This window comes from Gymnodraco acuticeps, unplaced genomic scaffold (genome assembly GCF_902827175.1).
Source record: "Gymnodraco acuticeps unplaced genomic scaffold, fGymAcu1.1, whole genome shotgun sequence".
In the NCBI taxonomy this organism is placed as follows: domain Eukaryota; kingdom Metazoa; phylum Chordata; class Actinopteri; order Perciformes; family Bathydraconidae; genus Gymnodraco; species Gymnodraco acuticeps.
In genome coordinates this window covers 181,486-208,816 of record NW_022992090.1, presented here as the reverse complement: position 1 = coordinate 208,816, position 27,331 = coordinate 181,486, and the positions used below count along the sequence as shown (strand labels likewise).

At 39.8% G+C, this 27,331-nt stretch overlaps 2 protein-coding genes across 6 annotated transcripts in view; one reads left to right on the top strand and one right to left on the bottom strand.

Annotated features, from left to right (window-relative positions):
- dnah5 (dynein, axonemal, heavy chain 5) overlaps positions 1-19,749 on the top strand; it is a 156,480-nt gene extending 136,731 nt beyond the window's left edge. Inside the window, exons 84-88 of one of the 2 annotated variants that reach the window (XM_034202726.1) lie at positions 10,927-11,142; positions 12,011-12,223; positions 15,769-15,921; positions 18,046-18,277; positions 19,262-19,749. In XM_034202726.1, coding sequence (XP_034058617.1) covers positions 10,927-11,142; positions 12,011-12,223; positions 15,769-15,921; positions 18,046-18,277; positions 19,262-19,413 — 966 coding nt within the window. In that variant the 3' untranslated portion in view covers positions 19,414-19,749. The remainder of the gene's footprint in view (positions 1-10,926; positions 11,143-12,010; positions 12,224-15,768; positions 15,922-18,045; positions 18,278-19,261) is intronic. The other variant, XM_034202727.1, reaches the window with a different exon arrangement.
- A 406-nt stretch (positions 19,750-20,155) lies between these two features.
- Positions 20,156-27,331, bottom strand: part of adcy2a (adenylate cyclase 2a) — a 95,830-nt gene continuing 88,654 nt past the window's right edge. For 3 of the 4 annotated variants that reach the window (XM_034202731.1, XM_034202730.1, XM_034202729.1), the window contains 6 exons: positions 25,914-26,072; positions 24,912-25,058; positions 24,547-24,657; positions 24,324-24,438; positions 22,973-23,097; positions 20,156-21,517 (listed from right to left, as the gene is read on the bottom strand). In XM_034202731.1, coding sequence (XP_034058622.1) covers positions 21,365-21,517; positions 22,973-23,097; positions 24,324-24,438; positions 24,547-24,657; positions 24,912-25,058; positions 25,914-26,072 — 810 coding nt within the window. In that variant the 3' untranslated portion in view covers positions 20,156-21,364. The remainder of the gene's footprint in view (positions 21,518-22,972; positions 23,098-24,323; positions 24,439-24,546; positions 24,658-24,911; positions 25,059-25,913; positions 26,073-27,331) is intronic. The other variant, XM_034202728.1, reaches the window with a different exon arrangement.

The following is a 27,331-nucleotide window of genomic DNA, read 5'->3' as shown; positions in this document are numbered from 1 at the left end:
TGTTCGATAAAGTGCAAGCATGCTCATTTTATAACAGATTATGCATGATTTATTAATGTGCTTGTGTGTTTAACTGGTGGGTTTGTGTTTGCGTGTGTGTGTTCTGTATGTGCCTGTGTGTGTGTATGACTTGGGGCAGTTCCTGAGCTAGTTTCATTAAAGCTGGTTTCATTATGATGGATGCCCAGGGCTGCCAGGCTCAGCAAGCTTATTCCTCTGCACCGCCTCTCAAATAGAGAGTGACAAACACAGCGTTGAAGAACACACAAACATCTGAAATAAACACACAGGCACAACATTCAAACACACATCCAATACACACACATGTTTATGCGTATCTAAATAAACTTAATACACAACAGAACACAATGTGCCAATAATTCCAAGTATTTAAATCAAATGCAGACTGACAGGAACAAAGTTCAAATTCCCTGAGGAAATAAATGACCCTGGTAAAGGACAAAGGGTATCACACAGTTTCATACACCATTTTTTGTGTGCTAATTGCAGTTTCACACCATTACATCATTCTTGTGTGTTGAAGTTGAAAAGAGGTTTTCCCAAAATAAAACAAGTCTTACAGTAGTGTTTCTCAAACTTTTTCATACCAAGGACCACTTAACCAATAAAAAAACACTCGCGGACCACCTAACTCCACAAATATCCAAAAACACATCGTTTTTTACAAATCGCCTGAAAATGGTACAAACAAGTGGCAACATGTGTGACGAAACTTAAGCTCGTTCCATTGCGGAGATATTCCCGCGAGAGTGCGAAAAACTTAAATAAATGTATTTATTTCAAATGTGAAATGTTACCAATATACTCACGGGGGGGAGCTCACGGACCACCAGTGGTCCGCGGACCACACTTTGAGAAGCACTGTCTTACAGTATAAGTACAATAACGTTTTACTGTGGTCATATTCACAGCTAGGGTTCAGATTAGATATTGGATCTATCTTAGTTTTTTAGGGGTTTAGTTGACATGACAGACACAAAGTAATTGTGTTAGAATGTTCCATTACACACCAAACTGACACCAAAGAACACAAAAGAACACGTCCCGACGGAACGTCGCCTCACGTCTCCTGCGTCTTGGCCATGTTTCGCACTGGAACCATAGACTGTATATAGAGAGGCGAAGTCCCGCCCATCTACTTCCGACCCATGGAACCTTATTTCGGAAAATTATGTATTGAAGTCAATGAGGAGAGAAAGATTATCTTTCGATCCCGTTTTAATTGTGCCACGAATTACACATACGATGTTTGTCAATCTTAAATCCACGTCAACAATGTCACAGTTTGTCGTAAAACTGTTGAAATAGAGAACCGCAGTGACGCGTCCTAAAACCCGGATGTAAACTCCTTCCGGTTCCTTCGTCAAAAACGCAATGCAATTTCTCCATAGGATTTTGGAAAATAGCTCGAAATAAGGTCTGTGGTTGACACACATTTAAGAGACGGATCACGTTTTGTTCAGTCGGATAATATCCACAGGTCTATCCTACTTTTATAATTTTCGAAGCATAAATCTAGTCGCAAGAAGCAAAATGCTAACGTTATGCTATAAAGGAACTACAGCAGGGTCGCTGCTTCAACGTCACACCAACTTAAGATCCATATTCTAACAGACAGATTCTAAATGGTACAAGTTGAAGTGTTTGTTTGAACAGTTTGCAGGAGGCAGGTACTTGCTTTCAAGCAGAACAGGGCAAACAAACTTAGCGGGAGTGTTTTACGTGTTCGGTGTAATGACGTAAAACGGCCTGGACAACTTCTGTAGTGCTATTCAGCCACTTGTTAACAACCATTGTTTTTCAGACACGTAAACTCTTCAAAAATCACCAGCGGGGTTACTGCTGATGTATTTAATGTCGTAGAACAAAACGTGATCTGTCTCTTCAATTTGTGTCAAACACAGACCTTATTTGGAGCTATTTTCCAAAATCCTATGGAGAAATTGCATTGCTTTTTATCGAAGGAACCGGACGTGGTAAAAATGCTAACTTACTTCCGGGTTTTAGGATGCGTCACTGCGGTTCTCTATATAAGACTATGAAAAATCCGCAACTAGAAAGACTACAAATCCCAGAGTCGCGTAAGTGATGTCATAACTGATGTCACAATTGTTTTCCTCCACCAAATAAGAGATAGCTAAGATAAGATAACTTTAACAAGATGCCTGTGTGCTTAGTACCAGGTTGTTATCATACCAGCAATAGAGAACCGCAGTGACGCATCCTAAAACCCGGACACACACACACACACACACACACACACACACACACACACACACACACACACACACACACACACACACACACACACACACACACACACACACACGGAGAGGGAGGAGAGATGTGTGCTGGTTGTGCACAGGCCTACAAAATTGTTGTTCTATCACCTGAGAGAGCACCAGGTCACATGCTGCAGGACCTGCTGGTCTGCTGCTGGAAATGACACACACACGCACACATATATACACACACACATACATACACACACACACCACTCTCGGGGCCCCCTGGTAGTCACACGGCTCCATAATATAACTGGCAAAAATGTAAGAATTCCATGCATCGGCCTACAGTGGGAAAATTGTGTAATCTGTTGGAATAGAGTAGAAATATCAAATATCACTACTTGTCTTCTAAATGAAATGCTGACATTACAAAATACATGGTTTTATACTGCAATGGCAGTGAGATAAAAAAAATTGGTCTGAATGGAAGTCAATGAGGCATTTTTGAGAGAAATTAAATAATTTAAATAATGAAACAGGCGTTTAAAGGGTTAAATTCCTGACAATGATTGAATGTTTGGTAGTTTTGAGTACGTTCAAAGTTGTTTATGTGATTCATGAAAAAAAAAGTAGAAAAATATATTGATGTATGATGATTTAATAGCAGTTGTTTGGGGCGTGTACATTTTTGCCACGAAGGTGTCCAGAGGTAGTATCTGACACTACGTAAAAAATAATAATGCAGTGAAATCAATTTTGCTGCTAATCTTTGACACATCCAAGACTCTAATAAACACCAAAGTTCCATGCCTCTACTAATTATTATATTGACATTTTTTATTTTTTTGTGTTTTCTTTTAAGAGAAATTAAATAATTCAAATAATGAAACAGGCATTTAAAGGGTTAAAATCCTGAAAATTATTGAATGTTTGGTAGTTTTGAGCACGTTAGAAGTTGTTCAAGTGATTCATGGAAAAAAAAGTTTTTAAAAATATTGATGTATGATGATTTAATAGCAGTTATTATGAGCGTGTACATTTTTGCCACGAAGGGGTCCAGAGGGTGCAAAATGCATCACGAGAGTAAACAAAACATGTAAGAGTAAACGACAATGGATTTCAAAAATGTGACTCAAAAGAAGACTTCTTGCAAAAATCCATGCCAAAAGCTGTAACACAGCTGATTTCATTTGATCACCAAATCAAAAAAAAAGTCAGGAAAGATGTACAAAAATGCCCGAGGAGGGCACAAGGGTTAATAAGCACCGTAACTTTCATGATATCATTTCTCAGTCATAATCGGTTGTTTCCGTGAACGGCCGACTGTTGCGTGACGGCAAATGCTGCGGCCGCAAGGCACTGTGGGGCAGCATTTTCTCCTCTCCTTTCGTCAAGGGAGGTCCAGTGGTTCCTAAGCTAAAGGAGGTTATAAAGGAAGTTTGAAACCTCCTTTCCTATCATCTAGATCAGGGGTGGCCAACCAGTCAGAGGTTGAGCCACATTTTTTCTATGTTACTGCAAAGAGCCACATCAAACAGTTTTTTGTTTTCTGGAGACAAGATTTCAACCACGTCACTGATGCATTTTTGTGGCATTGGGATATATATTTTTTAAATCCTCTGGAGCAGAGAGAGCAGCTGTGGATTATTGCTATTGATTAATGCATCAGTGTTTCTTAGGGTCAAAAACACTAAACTCACAACTTAAAATGAAAGCGTTTAGTTTATTTAATAAAAGAGCACATGTTCAATGTGAAAAGTGACAGTAGTTATAGATTATTTGCAATTTGGTGCTATATTTAAAAAAAAAAAAAATTATAAATATTTTTTAAACACCTTGAATTCCAGGGGGGGCACGGGCTCCGTTGGCGGGGCGCAGCGCCCCTCCAAGACAATGGTAGGGGAAACACTGGATAGTGTTTAATCAACGATAGGTTTCCCCCCCCTCAAAGGTGATTGGTTCACTGCATCGCAGGTATTATTGTGATTGGCTCTTGGGCCACATCAAAATTAGACGCGCTGTCATCCTCTCATACTGACACCTGACACCACACCACACGTAGGGAGAGCCGGGACGAAAGTAACACGGGACGAAAGTAACGGAGCGATTTTATCCGAGCCCAAACAACTTTGACCGGCCAAATTACGTCAGAATCATTAGCATTCAATACTTAACAGACCTACTAAATATCAGGTTTAACTGTCAGGAGTAGCTAGTGTTGTCACGGTACCAACATTTTGGTTTCGATACCAAGTCAAGAATTGCGATTCCGATTCTTTTTCGATACTTTTCTTAAAAAAAGGGAAACAGTCTTAAATGTAATTATTGTGCTTTATTTCACACCAGAACCATAACCATAACACAAACTTTTAAACAATGAGAACAATAAATAAAATAAATGACAATAATTCGTATTAAATAAAATCAATACATTTCTTACAGACAGGCCTCGTGGTGTCCGTAGGCTTGCCCTCACTGTCAGAGATATAGCTCAAATACTTCAAAATGTCGCTTCTGGCGTATTTTTTGTCAACAAGCCGAGGCGCAGCGGCAGTTGCACTCCCACTTGCAGCCATGCTTCTCGTTTTCTCACATGCTCTGGCAGCTAGCGCGTGCACGAGAGAGGGGAGGCACTTGAGCGTGCTTGAGACAATAGAGTCTGGCTGCAGACCGCAGCAAGGAGGCGGATCGTAAAGGGGCGGATCGTATAGGGGCGTTTCCTAAAGGGTTATGAACCCCGCCCCCACGTATTTCTTAAAGGTATATGACGCTCTCTGTTTCTCATTTATTTTAATGCTTTGAATGAATCATAAACGAACTTTGAAAAATAATAATTATAATTAATTTGCATAAATAATGAAGAGTATACAACCCACAGAGAAGACAAATTCATAAATTGTAGGCATATCATTTTTCACTGTTTGTGCAGTGGTAGTAATTATTATTCAAATCAATCAACTACGTTTTATGGAAGATATTGCTGTATATCATTTAACAACATGAGTAGAGGTTTCTGTACACCTAAAATACTGAAGTTTAAGTTACTGTCCTGATGTGTATCATTCATTTGTTCATGTTGTGTCTGGTGGTAAGATTAATAAATTAAAAAAAATATATATAGTACATACAAAGAGGAAAGTCTTTATTAAACAAACATTTTATTCTTGGAAGGTGCCTCCAGCATCATAGAAACAGTCAATGCTGCAGAATCCTGCCAGCTCATCTTCCGAGTAGTTACATTCTTTAACCTGTCTTTAATAGTGTTAGGTGAGCTATTAAGCATGTGTTAGATGACCAGTGACTCTTCTCTAATCATATTACTTTACCACATTTCTGATGATGCCATAACTAATGTTACATAATTATAGAAGACACATCCGAAGTGTTATTTTTACATATTGATTAGCAACCGACATTTACTGAAAGGATGCGTCCGTCTCTCGTCTGGTTCATTACAACTAGTAGTTACAAACTGTTACAGTTACAACCTTAATCAGTAGCGCACATCTTATTACTCAATTCAACCAACCAAGCTAGCCATGTTGTCTATCCAAATCCATACCATATGATTTGATTAAGTTACAGTATGTAGGGCAGGCCTACTTATATTTCCAAGATAATACAACAGTACACTAGCATCATGCTAAGTGCTGGTTAGCATCACAGCATATACGCTAACCTTAGGTCAATTAGATGATCAGCTTTGGTAACACAAATCAGTATTGTTACCGAGCCTGATAATCTATTGACCTATCTAAATTTAACGTTATTACAACAGTAGAGTAGGCCTGGTTGCAAACGGGACTATAGGCCAACGTGTTTATACCATCATGCTAAGTTAGCATTTAATACCACAAACATTTTTACCACATACAACTATTATTTACTTTATTAACGCTTAACGAGGTTGGACAGTCGATATTGTACTTTGATAACGAGACAATTGTGTGTTAAGAAAAATGACATTACAATAAATATAAACATGCATCTCTGGAAAATACTATTACCGCTGTTTCAACTTGTTGTTCGGCCATCGTGAAAGAACGAATGACTTATTCTTGCGAGGATTTATAAAAGCAGCTGGAATCCCTTAAATTGCATTACTGCCACCTACAGTATGTATTTCTGCTGAGTGTCATTATTCTATTGGATCAAAAAAGTTAGGAAACGCCCCTATACGATCCGCCCCTATACGATCCGCCCCTATACGATCCGCCCCTATACGATCCGCCTCCTTGCTGCGGTCTGCAGCCAGACCCATCTCGCTTGAGAGGGGCGGGACTGCAGGCACGGTGCAGTGCAGGGAGTGGAAGCAGAGCGCTGAACACACACGGCTCTTATTAAAACGGCGCTTTCTCACCGGAGGACTTTCCCCCCGTCAAGTACCGATACTAATGAAACGGAGGAATCGTAACGTTTTTAACGGCAGGGTATCGCGGTACCTTTCAAGTATCGGTACACCGTGCAACACTAGTCAGGAGTCAGTGTCTCTCCCCCAAACTCACACATAGGCTATACAATTCGATATGAACTGAAGAGCCGCATGAAACTAGGCAAAGAGCCGCATGCGGCTCGAGAGCCGCGGGTTGGCCACCCCTGATCTAGATAGTTCCCAAACTTTTTGTGCCCAAGGCACACCAAAGGACAAGTAAAAATCTCAAGGCACACCTATTGTGCAAAATAGCCCTTATAACACGTGTTATCACTCATATCATGTAAAATATCTGTAAATGTGCATAATTATTTACTAATGCCAAATAAAATGTGACAAAGACAACTATATTACTCATGAAATATTTATTAATGAAATATTTCAGAAATTAATTTGAAACTTTATCAAATTAGGCTTCATCAAAGCAGCAATACACTCATTTAAACCAGACAGGTCACAACATTAACATTTCAGCAATCAGCATTGAAACATGTGCTATTGTAAATATTTTTGCCGACTTACAAATTAGTGAGATACATGTGCCTGTCGGGGCGCGCATAATTTTTTAATCCTTGGTGGCACTGAGGAGAGGGCCACTCGCAAGTCCTGTTCAACAGAGAGCCGTGAACTCCTGTTGTTCTTCATGTAAATCAGAGTAGAGAACGCCAACTCCAGAGATGGGGTCGTTACTAAAAAAATGTAATATATTACATATTACTTTAAAAAAAAAAACAATATATTACACTACTTCGTTACTATCTACATAAAGTAACTCGTTACTTTACTCGTTACTTTACTCGCCGAGCACGTACGAACTTGCGCATGCGTGAGTGGCAATAACTTTCCTTACCAGCAGGCGGCGGTAGTGTGTATTTGTCATTCAAAACAGGCAACAACCGGAAGACAGAGAAGAAGAACAGACTGCGTGATATAAACAAACAACAAATAGCGTGTGCGTTAGCTTCACCTTAGCATGTGTTCTTTGCAGGTGTTTGTTGAGGTTTGACGTGGTGTTTACAGCAGTGGATAAAAGCTTCTGGCCTGGACACAGTTTGCACCTCACCGTCACATTCCTGTCTATTCTTCGGACCAACTCAAAGTAATGGGCATACCCCTCGAAAGTTATCGCTGACTCAGCCATGTTTATGCAGCACTGCACGTGGAGATGTGGACGCGCAAGTCGCGCAGATTACGTACATATAAACCTACAAAGTACTGATATAGTAAATAAAAAAATTATTATTTTTGTGTAGTTTTATATTGCAATAATAACGTATGGTTGTCACAAAATCCCACGGCACACCCGGACTTGCCTCACGGCACACCGTTTGGGAACCACTGATCTAGAGAATTCGAACGGCACTTATCATGGCTGCCACTGAGGGACTTCCGGGTCATTTCACTCCGTTAGGAAGGTTCCTAAGCTAAATGGACTATTCGACTTCAACCTTAATTAGTCTGCAAGCAAATACAATGGCGGTTTCACAAACATTTTCAGAGTTTTACGGGGCATGGAAATCAGAAATTGGAACTTTTTTCTCCCCAGGAAAGTACCACCTCTCTAGCAGGGACTGAAAAGGGGGAAAAGTTCTCATGAACTAAGTTCTCTTTTTGGTGTGAACGCAAAATCCCAGGAACTATCGGAACTAAAAGAAATAAACTTGCCTTGCCTTGCCTAAAAGGGAAAAGTACTCCGATGTGAAAGCGCCTATTGTGACGTTAGCTGTCTGCATCGTCGAGCATAACACATTTAAATCAACAATATCAATGCATACAGTTGCCTAACTAGCACACTAACTAATGTACGAGGATGACCTTATTTTACCAACCTCACACAGAAGCCGTTTGTTCTACAGTATCATCCTTCTTAATGTTTTACACTTCTCTATTATGTTTTAACTTGTTCAGTATGCTATGATACATTTTACAGCATAGGTAGACCAAATGTTATGCATGTGTCTATATGAATCCACGAGGATGTCAACAATCCTGTGGGAGCCATCAGGGAAGTAGTATGATGAGTCAGACAGGACCACAGTGATAGGTTCAGCCACGTCTCGAAGTCCAGGACTCAAATCCAGAACTCAGGATAGAGGATCCAGGACACAGGATCCAGGATCCAGGACTCCGGATGCAGGATCCAGGACACATGATTCAGGATCCAGGACACAGGACCGCAGCAACAGGATCAGCCACGACTCAGGATCCCGGCGTAGATAGACACCAAAAAGAAATTTGGGGGAAGCTGGGTTATTCGGAAAATGAGAGTACACAGGTACAGACAGACAGAAGGAAGAAGTAAGGTGTCCCCTGACAGTCTAAGATTGTTGTTTAATTGCTGATATATTTATGATGCACGTCACGTATTCAGTTTCGGCGGCATTTCTTCCAGTTTGTCCAAAGGTCTTCTAATCAGGGCTCTATAAATAAATAACTACGGCAGATCTGTAATATGTAATGCAGCCGAACCGTGTATTACAATGCCGTTATGTGATGACTTTCAAAGAGAAAAGCAAGCACACTCGGATTAAAGTATTATTATTTAATTTGTTTCCAATGTTTTTCGGATTTCATATCGCATTAACACCATATACCAACGTGCATTGCGGCTAAACAATCCAATCACCGAGCTTAAACCATAACTGAGGATCTTGGGTAATCAGTTCAGTGGGTGTGTATCTGTTTCCGGTTATTTTATTTGGAAATTCAGTTCCTGACGGACGCCAAAAAAGCCTGAGATTATAGAATTAAACAAATAAATAAAAACAAGGATAATTGTTTGTTATTGTTGAGTAAATAACAGTGTGTTATTTAGAAAAGAATAACAAATTAGAAGCAAAAAAATATAAAAAAATACAGATTTCAGTATTCTGAGGCTCTGAGCCCCATTTATTTTTCTCGCGGACGGCAAAAAAAGTCCGACATTATATAAAATAATAATCGTGGCTTGATATTGAGTAAGAACATGTTTTTATGAACCACACAGCTTCCGGTCTTCCAAGACCTGACCAGACAAAAAGACGTGGTGCAGAAACACTACCAATAGAAATACATTGCTTTTAAAATTGTTCTGTGTGACACGAAAAAAAGGGGAAAATCATGTTGGTGAACACGAATCAATAGATTAAATATTGTGACTATAACACAAAATGCCGTGAGACTGGGTTGAATCTGAGTAGGGCGACACAACGCTCATCGACGGCATGACATCTATCGACGCCGTAAATCGGCTTGGTGTGTAAGGACCTTAAGGGACTTTATATGCAATAGTCTGAATTGTCTCGCTGTAGTATTCGATGCTCCAGCTTCCTTCCATCATTGAGAGAGACACTAATGGCAATTAAAGCAATATCGTCTCTCCTCCCTGCCCCTGATTTGACATCAGCTCACTTCTTGAGTCACTAAAAATCAAATATCCTCATTAGAATATCTTGGGCGCCTGATTTGAATCCAAAAGCCTAGACTTTGCCTCAATTAAAATATCATCTATGACAGCTGTGTCACCCTTATGAGGTCATCTGTTTAAAAAAACATATTGTTGAGCAGCTTTATGTGATTTCTTGCAGCTCTCTGACCTTGTGAATAAATAATCAGCCATGAATATATAGGTGTATTATCTTACACATCTCATACAACCACATAGGTGGCAGAGCTCCAAACATTAGTAACATAATCAAGTAGGACCTTTTTCTTGGTTGTACGCCCACTGAGCGCAATTGGCTGGAAATATGAGAGGGGGGGGCTGAACTTATCACTGCATTGGGATGTCACAAATCTCCAACATGTTACGCACTGGCAGTGAAGAGCTTCACTGGAGGGGGGAAAAGAAGCAGCTGGTGACACTTTGTGTATCAGAGGACTCACTTGGCTGTCTACACTTTACCCTGGCCATCAGTGGCTAAGCGGTGACCAAAACTGCAGTACAATATGAGGAAAATATGTAATAATACTGAGGTAAAAATAGTTAACCAACCTTAAAAAAAGGCATCACAAATAAATTCCACATAGTTAAAGACAGTTCCCCCCATAAGCTCTGCCAGGATATTTCTGCCAGCTCAGTGTGAGGTGATATGCCGCTCCATGGGGCACTGAGGGCACTGAGGGAACTTAGGCTCACTCACAGCACTTTGTTGTGAGAGTAGAGAGAAAGCCTCTTGGCTATTTCTTTCTGACTATATTTTTACGAATGTTCTGAGAGATGAAGTGACCTCTGGTTCAATAACAGTTGCTCTTTCTCTTTTGCAGTCTCTGCCAGCCTATGACACTCCAGAGGTGTTCGGTCTCCACCCCAACGCAGACATAACCTACCAGTGTAAGCTGGCTAAGGACGTGCTGGACACCATCCTCAGTATTCAACCCAAAGACAGCTCGTCAGGCGGGGGGGAAACCAGAGAGGCTGTGGTGTCCAGGCTGGCTGACGACATGCTGGAGAAACTGCCTCCTGACTACGTACCCTTCGAAGTAAGCCTACGTATATATTTGTGCATATATGTGCATGTGTTCACCTTGAACTGTGTGTTTGGAAGAGTGAAGCATCATGCAATGTTCCCCCACTCACCATGTGCGCTCTCAAAGTGGCTGGTGTGCTGCAGTCAGAGAGGTGGGATGTGTGTTGGTGAGGTGATGGAAGGGTGTGTGTGCTTGAGACCGTGATAGACGGTTAATGTTTGAGACAGTGATAGACAGGGGGGAGAAGTAGACTAGAAATAGAGGGGTGTGAATATCGCTTTGTTTATTCTGGGTTATCTTTCCTTTTTATGTCACTTATGAAGAAGTGAGGTGAAAATGTGACTGGTGCAAAGCACGTCATGGAAAACGTGTCAATGCGCGCCACTTTCACTTCAAACTATCTGCTGGCCATCTGTCTGATTTGACAGTTTATGGAAGCAGTAAAACTGGATAGTCCCCACAAAAAAATATTTTATAACGAGATTTACAATGCACAAATAAATGGAGGTAAATACAATAGTGTCATCATAGAAATAAAAGGCACATCTACCATGGGCTGCATTGTTAAAGAAACTTCAACAAATTAATAGAATCCGTCTATCATGTTCTTTTCTGTTTCTGAACACCATTGAAAAGTTTGTAGGTATTATCTAGATAAAACCTTCATGCTTCACTTACAAAGCTGCAAAAGGACCAAACAAATATATTTTTAGAAGGTTGTTTGTGGTGTTATAATCAGGTACATTTCCAGTTCGTAAACATGTCTTTCTATATCGACATAGCGAGCCTGTGTGGGCTCATGCGTCTTCATTCCATGGATATAAATCCTTCAGGAGATTCATTAAAGTTTTATACTCTTATTTGATTCAAACATTTCCAGGTGAGGGAGCGCCTCCTGAAGATGGGACCTTTCCAGCCAATGAACATCTTCCTGCGTCAGGAGATCGATCGGATGCAGAGGGTCATAGTCCTGGTCCGCAACACCCTTACAGATCTCAAGTTGGCTATCGATGGTACCATCATCATGAGTGAGAATCTGCGAGACGCCCTGGATTGCATGTATGATGCGCGCATTCCTGCCCGCTGGAAGAAGGTTGGTTGAAGAAAACGTGTTGAATTAAAAATGTGCACCCACTGTTCCCTTAACTTGATATTACTCACAGCCATTCTCTTTTTCTCACACTGGATATATGGAAAGTCTTTTATTTTACTTAAAATGATTTGGATGCAAACACATCACAACAAAAGCAGAACCCACTCGTTATTTCTTGTGAAGCCTGTTCTGACCATGAGTTTCTTTTGTTACCTTTTTAGTTAAAAAATAGCTTCTTCACAAATGGCATAATCACCCTGCCTAATTGGACCTCCTATTAGCCTACTGAAAGCTATTAACATCTTTTGCTTTCATTAAAGAATACTAACAGGCCACTTAAGCCCCTGTCACACTGTCCTGAAATTGACACCCGATGGACACACGAATATGGAATTGTGAATTTCGCACGAAGATGGCCCCGAACCACACACGAAGGCAACATTTACATTACATTTAAGACATACAACTGCAATGAAAGTACCAAAAACAATTATGTTACAGTACTATGATACTGTACTGATATCTTCAGACTTTGTTCTTTACTTTATCCGTCGTTATATGTAGAAAATATTACGTTTTCTCCGTAATGTTGTTTCCATAACAACAACAACTTCCTGTCAACTGTCCTTCAAAATAATATATTATATCCTTTTTAGTTTCACAGAACACAAATTGGGTTATTTACATAATATATTTACATGATTTTGTTGTGCAATAAAACAACCCGATGGACACACGATAAAGGAAATGTTCAAATTCGGCTCTGATCGTAGCAACATCGGGCCATTCGTGAGGGCATCTTAAGCCTTCGTATGACCGCCGGTGGAGTTTCTCAGGCTCCGGCAGCAACTTCGTGAGCGGTGGCAAAATCTTTGGCATGCCAAAAAATTGCCGAAGGACCTTGCGAAGGTTCATTTTCGTGTTGAATTCGTGTGTCAATTGTGCCCTTCGTAAGGCCATCGTGAGGGCATCTTGTTATCATCGGTGCCATCGGGCATTCGCCCCGATCAGAGTGAGGGTGAATGCACCGATGATAACACGAAGATGACACGATTTGACAAGATGCCCTCACGAGTGCCTTACGAAGTTGCCGCTCACGAAGTTGCTGCCGGAGCCTGAGAAACTCCACAGGCGGTCATACGATGGCTTAAGATGCCCTCACGAATGGCCCGATGTTGCTACGATCACAGCCGAATTTGAACATTTCCTTTATCGTGTGTCCATCGGGTGTCAATTTCGGGACAGTGTGACAGGGCCTTAAAGGGAGCTTTGAGGCACTTAAAGAAGCTACAATTAATATCTTCAATGTGTTTTTAAGTGCTGGTATATTTTCTCTTACTTTATTATTGTTCTCATGTAAATCAAAGGTTTGTTTGTTTCCGATAACAGCAGATATATCTTGCTTGTTTAAAAGGAACACATCATCATCAGTCAACCTCTAATCTCTCTGTAGCCCACACAAATGCTCCTTACCTTTTTGTTTCTGTACTCTTGTATCCACAGCACGCAAATCCATTTAAGTGATAATCGAAAGTGACTCTTCTAACATACAAGTACACCCAATTCCAGGAATATTAATATTGAGAGAGGAAGAGAAAGCAACAGAGACATTTGACATTTCCCGTTTCTTTTATTGAAATCATAGTGTTGGCATTCAAGTCATGCTCTGGTAAACGTTACATCATTAGAATAATTTAGACATTAATGGCTTCTCGAATGGGATTTAGAGTTTTTTCTACCTGCACTGCCATCTGCTTTTAATACTTGACTGCTTTGTTGCATTCTAATCTCTTGTATTGTGTTGTGCTGAATTCTTTCTTTCACTCCACCAGGCGGTGATTCACAGTCAGTTCTTCTTGTCTCCCTGTTGTCTTCTCCTCTGATCCGTCTGGAAGACAGTTGTCTGTGTTTCGTTGTAAGGTTTTCTTCATAAGATAAGATAAGATGGTACTTTATTGATCCCAATTTGGTAAATTATTTGTGTTGCAGCAGCATAAAAAGACAAAGCATTGTACAATAACAATTCAAAGACATAAACAAGAAAATATCAAATATACATGTTGAATTTAACAAGGTATTATATATACAAATATATATATACATAAATATATGAGAGAAGGAATATTAATGTTAAATATTAAATATTGAACAGATTATCAGGGTTCTTACAGTCATTGAAAACCTGGAAAAGTCATGGAAATTCTAAAAGCTAATTCCAGGCTCTGAAAAAGTTATGGAAAACAATATTTTTCCCAAAGTTTTGGAAAAGTCATGGAAATGTAACTAAAGTTGCATCAAATATAATTTATATTGTATCTAATCCCCAAAATAGTAATACTATAATGATAATAAATACTGTATCGTAAAGTAATGAAACGTAAAATGGCATTTAACTGACAAGGTATTTTGCTGGTGAGAGATTTGAGTTGCTTTAGCGTCTAGAAGCTAGTAAGCCAACTATTTGATTTGTTTTAGATAGGCACAACATGTTTCATATGCAGACCTTATTTTCCTGTTCCATGTTAAAATAAACCATTTTCAGTGGTACCGCTGAGAAAGAGTAATTTTTTTGGTCATGGAAAATTAGGTAAAGGTCATGGAGAAGTCATTGAAAATCATTGGTGAAAAAGTGTATTACCCTGGATTATATAAATGTAAAATGTACAATGTGGTTTTATTCCAATAGAAACTATGGAGCCTCTGCTCCACCACAAGTTCTCTTCCAGCCAGAGGTGATTTGTTGTACAGAGTTATTGCAGTGGGCAGGAATGTTTTCCTGTATTGGTCCTTGTGACAGCGGAGCTGCAGCAGTCTGTTGTAAAAGGAGCTCCGTTGACTGTCCAGCTGCAGGGGGGGTGGGGTTATCCATGATGGACAACAGCCTGTTCAGTGTCCTCCTCTCCACCACAGCTTCAAAGGGGTCCAGCTTGATGCCGATGACAGACCCAGCTTTCCTGATTAGTTTATTGATTCTGCTGGTGTCACCGGCTCTGATGCTGCCCCCCCAGCAGACCGCAGCAAAGAAGAGTGCACTGGCCACAACAGACTGGTAGAAGATCTCCAGCATCTTGCTGCACACGTGGAAGGATGTCAGATTCCTCAGAAAATAGAGTGCTCATCCCCTTCCTGTACACAGTGTCAGTGTTGATCCTCCAGTTCAGTCCATTGTCTAAGTGCACTCCCAGGTACTTGTAGTCCTCCACAACAGCCACATCCTCTCCCAGAATGCACAGGGGCTGTGGAGACGTCCTCTTCCTCCTGAAATCAATGACCATCTCTCTGGTCTTGGCCACATTCAGAAGCAGATGATTTCTTCCAGTCCACTCCATAAAATCACCCACCAGCGCTCTGTGCTCCTCCTCCTGTCCATCCCTTATACACCCTACCACTGCAGAGTATCCGAAAGCTTCAGCAGGTGGCATGACTCAGAGTTGTATTGAAAGTCTGAGGTGTATAAGGTGAACAGGAAAGGAGACGGCACAGTCCACTGTAGGGCTCCTGTACTACCAACCACCACATCATGTTGTTGTTTGTCTGCTTTTCAGGCATCGTGGGCCTCCAGCACCCTGGGGTTCTGGTTCACGGAGCTGCTTGAGCGGAACCGGCAGTTTCAGGCTTGGATATTTGAAGGGCGCCCCAACTGCTTCTGGATGACAGGCTTCTTCAACCCACAGGGCTTCCTGACAGCCATGAGACAGGTAACACGGCATCAGACTACATGCCTCCTTACCCAGCGCTGGGGAGGCCAGATGAAACACATTTATCTTTTCTTCTAGTGAATCCCACTTTTGATTAATGCGGGGGGAGTGAAGATTACAAAGGGATGTAATCTGAATGTTTAACACTATTTAAGATCTTAAAGGTGGGGTATGTCATTTTGGAGAAACCAGCTCGAGTGCGCTAGAATTTGAAAATACACAGCCGGAACAAATCTGCCACTTCCTTACAGAGCCCCTCCTCCAACACACACGAACGCACACATGACCAATGAGGGCACGAGATAAGTTTGTGCACAGATGGAAGGCTGACAGGCAGGTAGGCCATCCAGTTACTTTAGCCGGGCCGGCTAAAATGATTGGTGGTGCTTTTTACAGCACTACGGCTTCCACAGATGATATTTTTAATGGATTTATTGTCAAAGCACTTAAGATATTCATTGCTATCGGGATGTTAAGAGCATTCCATGGGATATAACAAAAAGTGTATCTCGAGCCGGTTTCTCAAACTTACCTACCCCACCTTTAAGGCATGCCCCTGTTGTTTATGTATTTGTATTTTATATTTTGTTAGAAAATCCCAAATATATATAGATTTGTTATATTGTGTTACATAAATAAAATGGACATACATTTCTATTCAACTACAAAAAACAAGTGATATGCATTTAAGAAAAATTCTTTCCTATTTTCTGGTTAAGACTTATTATACATTAATGAACGGTGACTTTTCAAGTATAAAATACAGCACATTTTACATTTAAGAATACAACGATCTGCTTCCATTTAAATAAATATTGTTTTATTTATTTTTTTGCATGTGGACAAGTCGCGCAAATGTTACGAAAATATAAACCTGCGGCAGAAATCCCTCTAGTGACAAGAAATATTTAAAATTGTTAAAAGTTAGACCTATCACATTTATCAATCTTATCTATTGTACATGTATAATGACATTAAACGATAATATTATATTCTATTCTACCCCTGGAACTAGATAAACTAGTTATACATATGTTTATTATTTACTGTTGTGTTGGGTCACTCAGGATCAGCGAGCTGCATGAGACACAGACGGGCTGTCAGGAGAGGGAGACAGGGAGAGAGGAAAAGAGAGGCTCCGCTTATTAAACCCGCCGTGTTATTATCCAAAGTTACTGTAAACTTCTGTAGTAGTAGTAACTAACTAGAGTCTAATCTGTCAAAGGGAGAATCTAGTCATTTTTTCGCGCAATGTTAGTAACTGTAGTGTGATTACTTAATTTATAACAGTAACGCATTACATTACTGCGTTACCGAAAAATGTAATGTGATTACAGCGTTTGTAACGCGTTACACCCAACACTTTACCTCATACAAAAGGAATGTAACTGGCAGCTAAGAAATGTACGGAGTTCAATGCATTTTTTACATTTATAAATACATCTTTTTCACAAATGAGTGTTACATCTTTCTGCATTTGTCAGGTTTTATTTAGAAACTTTAAATAGTTGTATGAATTAGAAATAATTTTGGATCAGCTTTTTACATCTGACTGCATTCTAGTTTTATTTAGTTTGAAAAATCCCAGTTGCATACTCAGAGAAGATTTTGATGTTTCAGAGGTCAGTATTTTACTGAGCAGGGGTTTGTTGGACTTGTTAGTTCCAAAATATAGTTCTCCCCGGGCTTGTTTACTGCCTTCTCACAAAGGCAGCGTTTGTTGGACTGGTGGAATCACAAACTGCCTGCTCTGATTCTGTGTGTAATGGGACTCAAACTACCGACTTGTTTTTTACAAGGGCTAAGCATCTAATCTTCTTATTTTCAGACTCAATCCATTCTAGTGTGCTGAATAATTAAATGAATATTTATACATTGTGCCTTTGCTCTTTTTGAGGAGTTTGGTATTCATTTACTTTATTTTGGCTTCTCTCAAACATCATGAGTATAGATCCCTGCCATACATTGCTTTATTTACCTCTAGTACAGCCTTGTTCTCAAAATCTATATTTTTCTTTGGGAGGGGAGGAGTTGCCAAATGTAAACTCTGTCACTCCCAGTATCTGCTGTGTTATACTGCCCACATCCCTGCCTTTACCTGGGGATTTGTTCCTGCACCTGTAGGAGATCACCCGGGCCAATAAGGGCTGGGCTCTGGACCGCATGGTGCTGTGCAATGAGGCGACCCGATGGATGAAGGATGACATCACCCAGCCCCCCGCAGAGGGAGTGTATGTCTACGGCCTCTACCTGGAAGGAGCCGGCTGGGATCGCCGCAGCTGCAAGCTCAGCGACTCCAAACCCAAAGTCCTTTTCGAGATGATGCCTGTGATCAGGATGTACGCTGAGAATAACGGTGAGATTGAGTTTGTTTGCAAAATTGACGATGTGTCTGAATTGAAACTTAATCTGACTATGCTAGAGCCTTAATCCTGTCTTTTTTTACAGGCTCAGTCCTTCAAGTCTTTGTCAGTCTGAGTCTATCCGAGTCTATCCCTTTTCTCTCCTCCATCCAGGATGGAGTGATGTAACATTTAAATGTCAAGCAGACTAAGTGCTATTTATTTTGTCTGGGAATAGATTAGCAGCAGTATTTTGCACAGTGTTTGTTCTGGATAAAACCAGACTATATTCAGGCTGTCAGCAGAGAGAGGCTGTCTGGGAAAATGAATGAATGATCCAATGACACACTTAATGTTATTTGTTTACACCCTTTACCCTCCCTGCTTTTCCCACAAGAAGGCTGGCTGTTGGGATGGAGTGTGTTTGTGTGTGTGAGAGCTAATGCAAAGGAGACAGGAGAGGGATGTGTTCTGCAGTCAAGTGGTTGCAAGAGCATCTATGAGTATGTGTGACATGCATGTGTGAGTCTTGAAAACCCCTCTACTTAATTGTGACCCTCTCCCTTAAAAGAGATAATATCCTGTGTATCACTTCTGGAGAATAGGCTGTTTGTGTGCTCGTGAAAAGGATTGTTTGGTTTAGGTACTGTTTGGGGTCTGGAGTCGTAGTACACTCAAGTAGGACTCCACACTCGACATGTTTGCCTATAATCCCGAGAACAATGCAGTGGGGCTGTGGGAGTAGTAGGAAATAACCACATGTTCACTTAATCTGAGTTATTCGCCTGATTTGTTCCTACTTTGTTTTGTTGAACGCAGCTGTGTTTCCTAATGGCATCTCCTCACTGATTTTAATTTTCATATCTCTAGGTATAAGAAGTATAATTAGGACCTTAATTACCTGTTGTTGCTGTTTTCAACTATTATCAAAAAAGTTTAATTTGCTGTGTATTGTTGGGTATGAAGTGACACTTGTTTGTTGTTATTCTTTGTTGCAGGTGTGAAGGACCCCCGTCTCTACTCTTGTCCAATCTACAAGAAGCCAGTAAGGACTGACATGAATTACATCACAGCTGTAGATCTGAAGACATTACTTCCTCCAGAATACTGGATCCTGCGGGGTGTTGCACTCCTCTGTGATGTCAAATGATGGCTTCATGTGGAAACACTAATCTTGTAGGTTAGACATTATTAACTTCCTATCAGTCAAGTTCCCATTGTCCTAAAGTCTACTGGATAGACAGCTGTTAGCATTTCTACCCCTATATAAGTATTTTGTTTTTTGTAAGATTTAGTAATCTTCTTACTTTTTTCCACAAAGTGGTAAATTGTGACAGTAGGGGCACCAATGGTAAAACATGCTTTCAGACAATGGAAAAAAAGCTATTGAATCATCCATGTAGAAATAATCTTTTAGAACAACAGCAATCCCTTACAGTACATGTTACAGTAATCTAAACAAATAAAAAACACAACTGCTACATTTGAATTTTGTATTTTTTCGCCTAAAGACAACGGGGACAAAGAAAGCTATTGAATGAGGACTGAGCTATAAATATCTGGATTACTCAAACTGTTGTGTAATTTCAGTTTGCTCTTGTGTAAATGTTGCTCTAGTGTACCTCGTACTACTTGCATGAATCATCTAGATCAGGTTAGATTACAGTTAGTTTTTATTTGGTCATCTTTACAAATATGTCACACAGATAAAAAAAGAAATGCATCATATCATTTCTTTCTGTTTACATTACAAATGTGGTCCTTATTTTAACACCTTTTAATGTGTTTCCTGGGTTTTATTTATTTCTAGCAATAATGTTATACTGAGATTCAATTGAAACCATGTCATGTGATACGCCTGAACGTGGCGGGCAAATAATAACACTCAATAGAACTGAAATACAAATTTTAATGAAGTTTATACAAAAAACAATGGCATCATCAAAACATCAAAAACACTTTTTTGGTTGTATTTTATTTTATAACAAAACCACTGTACAATATTCACTCTAAAGCTACCTTGTACACTGCTCAGGCCCAGGTTCCCTGGATGAAAATCATTACACTAAAATCATCTTTTGTGACCAGTAGTTTTACTATAACCAGAACTTTAAACTTGAAATCCCTGCAGCCTTTCTGAACAAAAACAATCATCTGATTTTTACATTTCCAGCAGTCATCTGACCTAGGCCATAAAGACTTAGCATATTTTAGTGTTGTAAGCTTTCAATGAATACAAGATGATTAAAGTGCAAAGACACTTCTAGGAAACGTGGCCATGCATGAATATCACAATATATTCATCGTTTTCTGTATATGCTTTTACTTTCATAGACTGGCTGTGAAATACATCCAAGACTTCTTGCTTGTAACAAGGTTGATGGAGTTATGTACACACGGGTGTGTCTCCTTGCTGCCTGGCTGTGTTTTTTAAAACAGAGCCAGATTCACTTTTCAACAGAGCTTGCACTTTTCCCTTGTAGCACTTGTCCTTAGCTTTTCTCTTGACATCAGATCTTCACTCCGTCTCTTTTTGTATCCCTTTTTGAAAGGTGTGGTTAAGCTGTGGGCACGCAAACTGCTTTATATCCATTAAACCCTTCTGTATGATTGTTCACACTGACATTTTTGTCTTTTAAATGCTCTTCAAGAGGTCTTTCTGTACATTGTTTGACATCCAAATGTACTGTGTCCCGAAAGTGAACACTTAATGAATTCTGTTTTTGATGTGTCTGGCTGAAAAAGAGGCTTTTATGGCAAAGTGACTAGCGCAAGCCTCCCGCAACTGATTCAGAATACGACACCATTTTTAGATAATTCTCAGGACCACTTTGGCTTTTCTGGATCCAACCTTCCAATGTATTTCATGGGTGGTTGCCTTTTTGCTGTACATGCTACACTTAGTTACATACAGTAAGTGACTAAATGTATACTACAGCTGTGGCAAACGTAACTTGTAATGCAACATTAAAATCCGATTCCTTTCCTCCTCACAGCGCAGATCTGGTTCCTTCATGTTTCCCACTGTGCAACAGCTTTGAGAAGATCAAATCTCCTCTATCTATTCATTTAGTGTCAATTCAGCATATTCCGAACAAGTGTTAGGGCATCACATTCCCTTGGGACAGTGAGCGGGTCATCTCTGTGTGCACAAAGTAGGTCTTGAGCTCTCCCTTTCCCTTGACGTTGATGATTCCTCTACAAGAGCACATGTAACCGAGGGTCAGAAGGATGCGACTCGTCTCCTCCGTCACCTGCAGGGAGAACCACATCGGTGAGTCTATTTTCCTATCTTACAGAACTGAATGTATTCCTGCATGCAAATGTACTCAAATGAATACATTTACAGATACAGAGGAAGCTAAGAAACGTTTTCAGAGTATGTGCCAGACAAACATTTCTCAATTAGACGCCGTGGGTCAGTAATCCAGTTCTAATAATAAATTCATGACTGGTGTATTCCCATCATAAAAGAAACATCACTGCTAATGCATTACATTCAATTTGTACATTTCAAAACATTAAATAACATTGAGCACAGCAGTTTCCAGATAACTCTGTGGGTTTAAAACTACGAAAAGCCAGTATAATTAGTTAGACTTTGCAAGGTGGGAAATATTGATATGCTTCCTTGGAATAAATCACCATTTCTTATTGCCTCTGCACATCTTAACATATCAAGAGGCATTCCTGGAATGCAATTGAAATCCCTGCAGATAAGCTGCAGTGCACAGCAGATGGCTCCATTAAATGTGTACATGCTGTAATACAGGTGAAAAACCATTATATGTTATCAGCGCCGGGGGAACATTTGAGATTGTAAGACGTTAAGATGATGTCCTTTCTGCCTTAAATAGCAGAGGCAGAGGGGAGAATAGTTTTATCATTAAAGCATCTGCACTGACATTTCAAATGTCTTAGTATGAAAATGGAGCAGTGCTGCTTCTAACACAATGTGATGTTTGACAGATACAGAGACTTCTCAAACTTCTTTGATGTTGAACAACACAGAACATAGTCAGGGCTGGACTTATTCTTTATTATTGTTATTATAACAAATCCCATGATTTCTTTTTGTAGTATCTAGTCCATCTTGATACCACCAAACTCCCTGTACTGTGACTTGAGTCACACACATATAGTTGTGGTTTTAAATAAGTCTGATTAATTTCCTACTGTTTAGCACATGTAATATATTACATATAGTGATAGTATTAGTAAAAGCAACTTGTGAGTGTATACGGCAGCAAGATGTTGTATGTTGGATTAAATTAAAAAAGGTCCAATGGTAATTAACATCTCATTACATTATATTACATTTAGCTGACGCTTTTATCCAAAGCGACTTACAATTAGTGCATTCGACCAAGAAGATACAACCTTGAAGAAAACAGAATCATATAAGTACATCAGGCTTCATAGAGCCAAACATTTCAAGTGCTACTCAACTGGCTTTAGGTAAGCCAGTCCTTTATCAGTATATAAGTGCTTTGTTAGTCATTGTATTGCTCGTGCTGGGGTGTATGGTCTCCCCCAGTCCAACAGTGGTATTGTTGTTTGCATTATGCAGTGGTCTCTTGGTTAAAGAGCTAAGACTTTATCAACCTCTTTGTAAATAGATCATCGTTAGTCTCAATTAGTGTGGGGCTTTTCATTGGATGTGATGAAAAATAAAGGTTATCAGAGAAAGAATGTCTTATTATATTCACCTGTATTTTCCCTAGGACTCCAGTGCTGTCCATCCTGCTGGCTACGTTCACTGTGTTCCCCCAGATATCATACTGTGGTTTCTGGGCTCCAATGACTCCAGCTATCACTGGCCCATGGTTAATACCTGACAAAGGACACCAAGCCATCAGTAAGCATCCTACAGTTATCACAGCTACATTGGCAGGTTCTCATTTCTGATCTAAACGGTAAATGACAGGACACTGGACATAGCAGGAGGTTCTCATTTAAAATGTCCAACATAATGAATACATTTTGTGATGTGTTGAATTCTGTATAAAAGTGTAACTGAATTGGGAAACAGCAAGCACATCATTATTTAGTTTCTATTTCTGATTTCATACAAGAACAATTTGAAATTCACTTTTTGAAATGACTTATTTATTATCGAGTGCTGCTCCAAAAATCCTTCAGCAAGAATCAGAATAAACCAAGATTTTCACAAGATTTCATCAGAAATAAGATGAACTAAATGCAGCTGAACCCTTAATCCCAGACTTATCACAGCACCGAGCTGACACAGGCCTCCCTGGAAAAAGGCAGCACACCAAACCACAATGCCTGTGATTTGGTCTAGTCCCAGTGGGAGAGGACCTGTATTTCTTTCGGATGGAGCAGCGGGATGTGCCGCCACACACACACGCACACTGCTGAGTTAATGGAGCATCCCATGCTGCGATCTTTGCAGACAGGTTTTGGTATTAAACTCTGACCCCCTGCAGTGAGCTGGGACCTGCCTGCAACGCTTAGCTCTTCGATTGTCCCTTTACGCTTGAGTCAGCCTCTCCCTCGGTTGCCATGACTATACTTGTGTCTTGCAGAAAACATCAGTTTTCTTTTCTTCGTTATTTAGACATGTACGCATCTCTCTTTGTTTCTATCTTTATAATGAAATTACCCACAGAGCACCAGCAGTATGGGTACTCTAAAAATAGAAAGAAATTGATGTATAAAGGCTACATGTCCACTCTCACCCAACAGCGGGGATATTTCATCTAATTTATGCATTTTGGCCTCTAATAGCCAAAAAGTATAACTAGGGCAAATATTAATATTTTTACTATGTGGGCCATAACATCATAATGGATTCAGGGTTATGCAGAAAGCAACACACCATTGCTCGGTTTCCATTGTGTAGCAGGAAAAATATATTTCCCTACATATCTTATTAAAAAAAACCGAGCAATTACTGCAAACACTTATCATTCAAGTGGCTTTAAAAATGTGAGGTTTCAACCGGCCTAATGCAGTTCAACTGTGGATAAAAATGTTTTTAGTAGCTGAAATATCATTGAATTGAACCTTTAAATGTAACTTCAGTACATCACTCACCAACTCTGAGTTTGAAGTCATTGAAGGAGTGTTTGTTTATGACATCCAGCTTCCCCACCAAGGCAAATGCAAACTCCAGCATGGTCCCTAAGTGCATGTACTGCCTGTCGTGCTCCTGGGTAACAGGCAGGAAACAAAACCAGCAACAGAAATTGTAAGGCGATGTTAAAGACTTAAGGAATGACATGTGGTGGAGTGATTTGTGTGTGTGAGATGAGCCTACCTGTAATGTGTACTCAGGCCCAGGTGATGCGTTCAGCCCAGTCGCAGCCATGTAAGTACTGCCAATAGTCTTGATCTTTTCAACGCCACTGAATTTGGGTTTGGACAGCAGCTACACACACAAATACAAACACAACGGCTAAAACAAATGAGACATACTTTATGGCAGAAGTGACATCCATATAGACAACGGCAATCGGGTTGGTAGAAATCTCTTCAAACATTAAGACACTCTAACAGGAGGTTGTAGTTTGCACATCAAACACATAGTTCATAGTGTTTAAGTACTGAAGCCTTCAGAAAATCTCCTGATTTATAGCATTTCTGACGCCCTTGTAGAATGTTAAAAGATTAAGGGTTATTCACCTCGTCAAAATCAGCAATGATTTCGTTGAGGAGCCTGAGGCACTCTAATCCCTCTTTGTTGACGTCAGACTCGGTGTAGAACTCTTTAAAGTCTGGGATGGAGGCGAACATGACACACACCAGGTCATAGGACTGGTGGTACAGATCCTGTGCGACAAAATACAGACGTTAGTTAGGACAGCTGCAAAATAATGTTGTAAAACTGATAAGCCACAGACTTGGATGAAAAGCAGATGAGACATTTGGAATCATTTGGATCATGTGGTAGGAGATTTTTGTGTATATTTAAGCTTGAAAATATTTCAATAAAAACCTTTGGACCAGATGGGAAAAGAGTCATTTGCTGACTATTCATTCAGAGATTTTGCTGCAGAAGCATTATTCTTCTTTGAACTTGTCCTCTAAACTTCCTAAGACGTACAACTTAACTTTTCTACAGTTAACACTGTGAGGAGCACTCAAGGGATACAACAGGAGCCAGAATGATGAATGAGAACGAATCACAGGCGAGTCAGCAAATTCACCCAGACGGCCTCCCAATGTTCTAATATTGTCACTCATAATGAATCATTCCAATACTACACTATGAGTGCCAGTTCCATTTAAAAAGTCTTATGAGTTATATATACAGTTTACTTATTTTAAAACTAAACATCTGGAAAACAGACGATGACTAAACCTGCAGTCTTTCCATTCATTACAAAACACTGTTCTTTCTACACGTTAATCCTCTATAGCACAATCTGGTTTAAAATGCTTCCCGTTTTTACTGGGTTAAAATCATGTAATGATTTAAACCAAAGATTATTTTTGGGGTAAACTGCTTTTGCGATGTCTCATAAAAGCACATGAATTAATGTAATGGATCTTGGCATAAAGCTACTAATACTGCATGACCTCTATGAAACCACAATACATCTGTCAAGCAGCAGTTTTTCAATTCACAAATGTACATGTGTATGTATCTATAGTACATATCTATACTAGAAAAAAACAGCTTACTTCATTCTTCCAGTTGCGTGCCAGGAAATGTTCTGCAACGTGTGCCGGCAGAACGTTCTCCAGCAAAACCCGATTGAGGTTCTCCATCGTTTCAATCTCCTCGCACTCCTTCTTGAACTTGTTCTTCCACAGAAAGTCTAACCTACAGTAATATTCATTCTGTTACAAGAGGACACAGAGGTGAAGAGACTGAAGGTACAGCTGTACAGCTTGCTTCCATCAAGTCACAGAGACAAATAGAAACAGCTCAACGTTTATTCCACCAAGGCTCAGAAAACAGAAAACGTAACAAATCACAAAAACTGTCAACAACAAATGAATTGGTATAAAAAAAAACATGATTACCAGCACATCAATAAGACTTCTTGATGAACACAGTGAAAGGCAAGACAGGGTGACACATTGCAATACAAAAGATGGCTCCATTTATGCCTGTGTCTTAGAAGTACACAATGGCCATATTTCACAAAGAGGATGCATCAACCAAGGAGAATCATAATTGGAAAATGATCTGATAGAACAATGATCATGCCTAGAAAGTGATATGATTCGATATTAGAAATATAATTACTTGATACACTTAAATAAAAAAAGTGGGGGTTGGTACAAAGACAATGTCTGTATGTACTCTTTAAACATGCACAGTGCAATATACACAAGAATGAGCAGATATTAATAACTGGCATCTGTTATTTTGGCTGTACAGACGGATACATGCGCGCCTTTCATTGAGCTGGGGATGTCAGTACTTTGTCTTCAGCAAATATATGAATAATTAACTCAAAGTCAATCTGCCTGATTTTCATGTTTTGATATGTTGCATCATTTCCAGCAGCTCTTATGCAGGAAGGGTCCCGGCACATTTTGAGAGACAGAAGCTTTGAGCATTGACAGAAACAGTCAGTCCCCAAAGGGAATCCAAAATGTGTGTCTACAGTTGTGGAACGTAACCAATTTCAATCACACTCAATAATGCATGTAGCAAATACATTCAGTAAACTAGGATGCCAAACAACGTGTGATGTTGACACACTTGGAATGTTCTATTAATGTATTCCTTGATGTAGTTTTGAACACAGGAATCATGGAGTTACATCCATGTATGTCTTGATGATACAACCACAAGTTATTAGGTTATTTATCTGGAGATTGTTCAGCGCTGGAAATTGGGCGGTAATGGAAAGTATAATGAAAAGACGATATTTTATCAATCATCCAGTCCTGCGTACTCCTATACATTAATTCCATCAGTATTCTCTTGTGGACAAAGTTAAATCTCCAATGGGAAAGAAAACGTGTAGCAGACATGCTCATACTTTGCAGTAAAGCCCAGGAGATCAGACACTTTCCATTTAATGATAAGCTCCAATAGAAATATTATCCTGTCCTCTGCCTCATCTTATTGACAGTGTGCTGGG